At 34.9% G+C, this 6941-nt stretch overlaps 1 protein-coding gene across 1 annotated transcript; it reads right to left on the reverse strand.

Annotated features, from left to right (window-relative positions):
- Positions 1 to 538: 538 nt before the first annotated feature.
- Positions 539 to 6582, reverse strand: apold1b (apolipoprotein L domain containing 1b). The gene is made up of 7 exons (XM_016500627.1): positions 6382 to 6582; positions 6181 to 6222; positions 4316 to 4381; positions 4167 to 4206; positions 4032 to 4083; positions 2253 to 2667; positions 539 to 1095 (listed from the first exon to the last, which is right to left on the reverse strand). The coding sequence occupies exons 2-7, from the start codon at positions 6208 to 6210 to the stop codon at positions 613 to 615; spliced, it is 1086 nt and encodes a 361-aa protein (XP_016356113.1). The 5' UTR covers positions 6211 to 6222; positions 6382 to 6582; the 3' UTR covers positions 539 to 612.
- Positions 6583 to 6941: the final 359 nt, after the last annotated feature.

Raw genomic sequence — 6941 nt, forward strand, 5'->3', positions numbered from 1 at the left:
GTTGTGCTGACAAATATTATTTTTGGAAACTGCGATACTTTTTCAGGATTCTTTGATGAATAAAAAGTTAAAAAGAACAGCATTTATTCAAAATATAAATCTTTTCTAACAATATAAATATTTTATATCACTTCCTATCAATTTAACATCCTTGCTGAATAAAAGTTTTAATTTATTTAAAAAAAAGAAAGAATAAAAATGTACTGACCCCAAACTTTTGACCTGTAGTGTATATTGTTAGAAAATATTTCTATTTTAAATAAATGCTCTTCTTTTTAACTTTTTATTCATCAAAGAATCCTGAAAAAAAGTATCACAGGTTCCAAAAAGAATATTAAGCAGCAAAGAGTTTCCAGCACTGATAATAAATTAGCATATTATTATGATTTCTGAAGATCATGTGACACTGAAGACTGGAGTAATGATGCTAAAAATACAGCTGCGCATCACAGAAATAAATTAGATTTTAAAGTATATTAAAAATAGAAAAACTTTATTTTACATCATAATAATTCGCAATATTAATTTTTTTCCTGTATTTTGATCAAATAATTGCAGCCTTGATGAGCAGAAGAGACTTGTTGCTCAGGATAATGATCAATGCTTATTCTTCTAGCTGGACTCTTTTTTTGGGTCTGATTTATTTCCTGCCTCTTCATCCCCATCACCTTCATCCTCCTCCTCCTCCATCTCAACCCCGTCCATGGTTTTCTGCAGCTGTAGTTGGATTCTCTTCAGCTCCTGCAGTCCGTCCTGCAGCTCCTTGCAAACCTCTCTGATCTTGGCGGCGAACTCTGTCTTGGCGCCCTTGCGCAGCTCCAGCGAGCCCTTGGCGAGGAAGAAGACGTCGAGGGCGAGGAAGAGGCCGGACATGACGCCGCTGGTGACGCTGATGACCTGCGCGGCTTTGGCGGCTCCTCCGGCCACGCTGAGCACCTGGACGGTGTTGATGAGGCTGTCGGTGTTCACCAGCAGCGCTTTCCCGGCCCGGCCGCCCTCCTTCAGCACGTGCTTCACGTTCTGGTTCAGAGCCCGTCTGGAGATGCTGTCCACATACTGCTCGAAGTGCCACTCCTCCAGAGTCTCCATCCCGGCCTACAGCGATGCAAACCGTTTGAGGAGAGACAAGATAGTTAAAGGTTTAGTTCACCCAAAAATGAAAATTAGCCCATGAATTACTCACCCTCAAGGCATCTTCTTTTGGACTGACGAACTGCCATTAAACAGCTTGGAAGATCAAAGACAATTTTTAATATAACTCCGACTGGATTCATCTGAAAGAAGGAAGTCATATACACCTAGGATGGCTTGAGGGTGAGTAAATAATGGGCTAATTTTCATTTTTGGGTGAACTATCCCTTTAAAAATCCTATTAATTTTCTCCACAGGGGAACTGATTTTTAACGGTACCTTATAAACCATTAAAGACAAACCTACTGTAAGCTACGAGGTTGTTAATCGATGATATATGCTTTAGTCAAAGCCATCAGTCCGCATTATTTTTAAAATAATCATTTAACAGTGGAATTGTTGGTGAAAACCTACATTACCCGTGATTCTGCAAACAAAACTCGACTAAACAGAAAACTGCAAAGCAAACTGGCCCAAAATAACTCCGTACAGTACAGTAAATCTCCCTGTGCTTTCAAGCTACGTAAATATTTCTATATATCTCAGCGTATATATGTATATGTCATTTTAACTGCTCCATCATTCAAATATAATAATAATAAAAGAAGAAAAAAAACTATATAAACATATGAAAAGAAATAAAAGCAAAAAAAAAAAGAGGCAAAACCAAGCAACAAAAATACTTTAACATGAAAATATATAAATAAATAAAATAATAATATTAATAATATAAAAATAATAAAAACTATTATTTTGTATTAATCATTATAAAATATACTATTTATAATTAATTTACAGATATACTGTTAAAATAATACCATCTATCCTTCTTCTGATATAATAGTAAATGTATATATAAAGCAGATGTAAAAGAAATAAGGACTAACAAAACTAAAATAAAAATAAAATATACAAATAAAAGCTAACCAATTAAAAAAAATGACAAAACGCTTCAAACTAAAAAACTTTATCTAAAATTTTAATAAAAACAAAACATGAAAATAAAATGGTATAAAATAAATAGTAATGAAAACTATAAAAGTCTATTAATGACAGTAAAAGAGACAGAATTGTACAGAATATAGTAAAGAGTCATCAATCAATAAATAAATGTGCCTCACCTGGAGGAAGTCCAAGCATTCTTTAATAACTTTAACTTCATGCTGATAATCTTGGATCATCTTCTCCACCTTCTTCCTGTCCGTGTTGGAGTGAACCGTATCGGTGATGTTTGCCGACGCTGACGTCACTCCGCCGGCGGTCGCGACCCCGATGCCCACCGCCGTCACGATGAGGGACGTCCCGAAGGTGAAGGGCGCCAGAACCAGGCCGGTGATGGTGGTGATGCTGCCGGCGACGCTGGCCACCCCGCCGCCCACGCTCGCGGTCACCGTCTTCCTGTGGAAACTGTCGGCGGCGTCCGCTAGCGACAGCAGCTCCCGTATGCGCCGCTGCAGCGACGGCTCGCGCTGAGTCAGCAGGTGAACGAATAACTTGGCGGCCATGAAAACCCGGTTAGCGGCGGCTTCGATCGCTCTGAGAGCGAGAAGGAAACAAAAAGTTATTTTACGTCACACTGGTTTTGATTGTACGCAGATATGCTGCAATACAAAGGTAAAGTTTGTGTAGAGTCAATGCAGCCTTTCACAAATGTCACAGAAACCTTAATCTGCACCAGCAAATTACCACTTGTGAATAATATATGTAATTAGTTTTTATCTTTATATTTTCTGTTTTCATTTTAATTGCACTTAAGGATTTAGTTTTGTGTAATGCTTTTAAAAATTTTATTTCAGATATAGTTTAGTTATTTTAGTAGCTAGGCCTACTTCAACTAAATGAAAATGAGTTATGTTGCTTTGGCAACTAGCTAAAATAAAAATGTTTATTAACCCTCTGGTGCTGCTTGTGTGACTGTCAAATGATTTTTTTTTTCATGTACTATATTTTAGTGTATATATATATATATATATATATATATGAAAAAAAATGTTGTTCCAAATCTTCATGAATTTCTTTCTTATGTTGAACATAAAAGAAAAATGCTGGTAATCAGACAGTTTATGGTCCCCATTGACTTCCATAGTATTCCATAACAATTGTTTGGTTCTTCAAAATATCTTCTTTTGTGTTCAGCATTAGAAAGAAACTTATACAGGTTTGGAACGACATGAGGGTGAGTAAATTACAACATTTTTGGGTGAACTATTTCTTTAAGTTTGGTCCCTTTTTAAATACTTTTTTGGCAGATTATTGTTTAAGTGAAATACGTTTCAAAAAATGTGATATAAAAAAAATGTAGAAGTGTAAGTTTATTGTTATGGAAAATGCTCAAACATACAATTTTCAAATTTTACTATGTTGTATATTGTTTTTGATATAGTGAATTCTTTTCCATTTTGCTTTCCTAATGGTTTCCATTTTTTTGATGCTTTTGTGCCTTATAAGCTTAAAAAAAAATTGTTCTGATATATATATATATATATATATATATATATATTGCAAGATGTGTTTTACTCTGAAACTGTTTTAAAATCAAAGCCATCAATCTAAAGAAGTTGTGTTCCAAATTTTAAGTTGATATCTCAAAAATGTAGCTGTCAGTAAGATTTTGCTTGGGTGCAGTACCAAACGTTTCCGTTAGGTGAAATTTGCTTCCCATTCATTTCCAATGTGGTCATTTTTGACCACAAACAGTACAAGTGTGAATTTTTTTAGGATCATTTAACCTTTTCAAATCATGTCTATAATATATACATATATATATTTATTTTATTTTTTTCCCCACAAAGAAAGTGCCAAAAACTACCCAGTTTTGTACCACTGGTTTAAATAAAATATATTGTACTAACACTTCAAGAAGGGCCTTTTTTTACTAGGAAAATGTAGATCTTTCTCACCGTTCTCCATCTTTCTCATTAAATTGCTTTGACTCGTTCCATTCACTCCAACCTGAGAAATAAAACAAAAACCCATCTCTGCAAACTCAAATACAAAAGCGCATTTGAGATCACGACTCTTAACTTAGGAAATACCTTCCACGGTTCTCCACCAGGCCAGCAGACCATCTTCATCCTGTGAATGTCAGACGCAACTCAGGTTTCTGACACCAAACAGACTATGTGCATATAAAAAAATGTGTGAATTACTAGCAATCAAGGACTAAAGTGAAATGTTAACACACATCTTCATTGTCCAGATGGTTTCCTTCACCGGAGACGGCGACATCTGTTTCTGCTGTTTGATCTATCTGTAAAATAAAACAAACAAAATGCAATTATCGATATAGTGATGGATTTCTGATTCTCAGTCTTGCAAAACAATTCTCAATGCATCAAGTTTCAAGTATGGAAGTTGTGAATTTTTCTCAAGAGTTCTTGGATGTAAATGAAGGCTTTAACAGTCCATCGAAGCTCCAGCTCAAATGTCATCTGTATGTTAGTCATATTTCCAAAATAATCTGTACCTGATATTTTGAAAATAATATGCTTTTCAAATAAACAAAATTATTACGATTCTGATGATGAATTTTCATGCATTCCCAGTTTTATTGAGATATATTCATAACCTAATACCAGCAATCAGAGTGATCATTAAAGTGCAAAGTGATCATATACTGCAAAATAGCAAATAATAAACATATTAAGGAGATTTTACAACTTGTTTTCATAAACAATATCTTGAATAGAAGGCACTTTGTTTTTTGTACTAGCTATGCAGTGTTGTGGGTAATGCATCACAAGTAACATGAGTTACGTAATCAGATTTCTTTATTTTTTTTCAAGTAACTAGTAATGTAACACATTACTTTTTAGTTTACAAGAAAATATCTACTAGTTACTTTATCAAATAGGTCACACCAGTTACTTTGTTTTCCATGTAATGACTGACAAGCTCTCCTGTCTGCATGTTGAGAGGAATCTGTGTGAACATGATGTTACTCTAGTTCTAGACTAACATGCATTACTCATCTCACTTGCACAAAAACAGATTTAGTATTCCTCAAAATGAATAAAAACTGTGAAATGCAAACTCAGAATATGACGCAAATCTGCAATAATAAAATCTGTTAAATTACACAGATATCATTTATGCATTTAATCCCATTTTATTAACCAATGTCTCTGCAAAAGTAACTCAAAAGTAACTTTACTTACCTTTTTATGGAAAGTACCTTCCATAAAAAGCAACTAAGTCATGCAATTAAAGTATAAAAAAGCCAGTGCCACAAGACGAAATGCACTTCTCTGAAAACAAAGACTTAGATGTATAGCTTTTTAATGCTTTAAGTTATTTCAGTAATTGTATATTTACTGTATATTATTTTTAGTTATTTTATATATATTTTTTTATTATATCTTAGTTAATTTTTTTAATACCATTTTTAAACATTTTAAAGGAAACTTCTCAGTTAAATACACAATGTTATCTGTAGCCTGCATAGTAATTATTTTTTTTTTTTTTATATATAGATTTATATTTAGATTAAGATTTAATTTTTATTTTAGGTTTAGAACAAACAAACAAAAGCAAAACAAATGCATATGCATTTGCTGACAGTGAATATGCACCGTAAACATGTCAACATTTGCACTTAAAAGCAATGGAAATCACTGAGGTAACGATGCCCACAGCTTACGGCATGCATCTGTTAACACACACAGTCATCCAGACTTGTGTCTACACTGTATATTTAACATGTAATATTCTTTTAATTGCATGTAATTAAACAAGCATGCAGACAAACAGACTGAGTGCTATAATCTTGTTTTGTATTCCTAAAATTCCTGCCTTCTGTAGTCATCAGCAGAGACAATAAATGACTGATGAAATCAAACCACTTATGAAGTATACAGTATAAACTATTAATACAACTGTCTGAGATGCCAGAGGAATAAAATATCACAAGCACAGCTGGTCAGACTGGTTTTCCAGTAATTAATCTGGAAATCACATCTCTTAGAGTACGCCTATTGTATATTGTTAAAGTAGAAGTGTTCATAACTGACGTCAAACCCTGAAATAATTCAAGATGACATGCTCTCGTACCTGAGCTGTGGATTTCAGATGGTCTCGCATCCCGCCGTGATCCTGAAACACAAAACACACTTACAGAAGTCAGAAAACATTAACAATGCGTGAATTAAAACAGTCCTGCTGCTACTTGAGATAAAGATGTTAATGATCGCATGTGGCGTTAATGAGATGATGAGTGTTTCGTTAATGACGCAGTCGTCTCGCCGTGTTTACCTGCGTTTTCTCATCTGCGGGAGCTGCTGCAGAGACAATCAGAGGCTCACTGATCTTGTTCTACAGAAAGACATGACAGAGATGCTGAAACAGACAAACATTTACTGCTGAGCTCCGTAAACATCGCAAACGGATTGTGCTGATTCCTTAAAGAGACTCTGTGTGTGTGTGTGTGTGTGTGTGAGCAGGGCCAGATTTACCTCTTTTTGTGACACAGGCAAAACAAATTTTTGGGCCCCCTTCCCTATTAATATAATAGGCCTAATATTACCACCCAAGCAAACAAAAATATTTCTTAATCAGTGGAAACCGTTACAGTGTTTTCTATCGCAATAAGCGCTTGCGTTCAGTCAATAAAAATCGAATGTAGTTCTTAATTTGTTTGAGAATTCAAACAAATTGCATTTCATTCCATTAATAGGTGCGACGACGTGGCCACATAACCACTGCATGTGTGTGTGTGTGTGTGTGTGTGAGTAAGTGTGAGTGTGTGTGTGTGCACGTGTGAGTGTGAGTGTGTGTGTGAGAGAGTGAGTGTGTGTGTGTGTGAGAGAGTGTGA

This window comes from Sinocyclocheilus anshuiensis, unplaced genomic scaffold (genome assembly GCF_001515605.1).
Source record: "Sinocyclocheilus anshuiensis isolate Anshui unplaced genomic scaffold, SAMN03320099.WGS_v1.1 scaffold971, whole genome shotgun sequence".
In the NCBI taxonomy this organism is placed as follows: domain Eukaryota; kingdom Metazoa; phylum Chordata; class Actinopteri; order Cypriniformes; family Cyprinidae; genus Sinocyclocheilus; species Sinocyclocheilus anshuiensis.

Excerpts from the sequence above, each read along its gene's own strand:
- apold1b (XM_016500627.1), bottom strand. The coding sequence starts at position 6,210 with ATGCGAGACCATCTGAAATCCACAGCTCAG. Across the intron at positions 4,207-4,315 it reads ACCATCTGGACAATGAAGAT|GATGAAGATGGTCTGCTGGC; the intron begins GTGTGTTAACAT and ends TGACATTCACAG. Across the intron at positions 1,096-2,252 it reads AATGCTTGGACTTCCTCCAG|GCCGGGATGGAGACTCTGGA; the intron begins GTGAGGCACATT and ends GCATCGCTGTAG.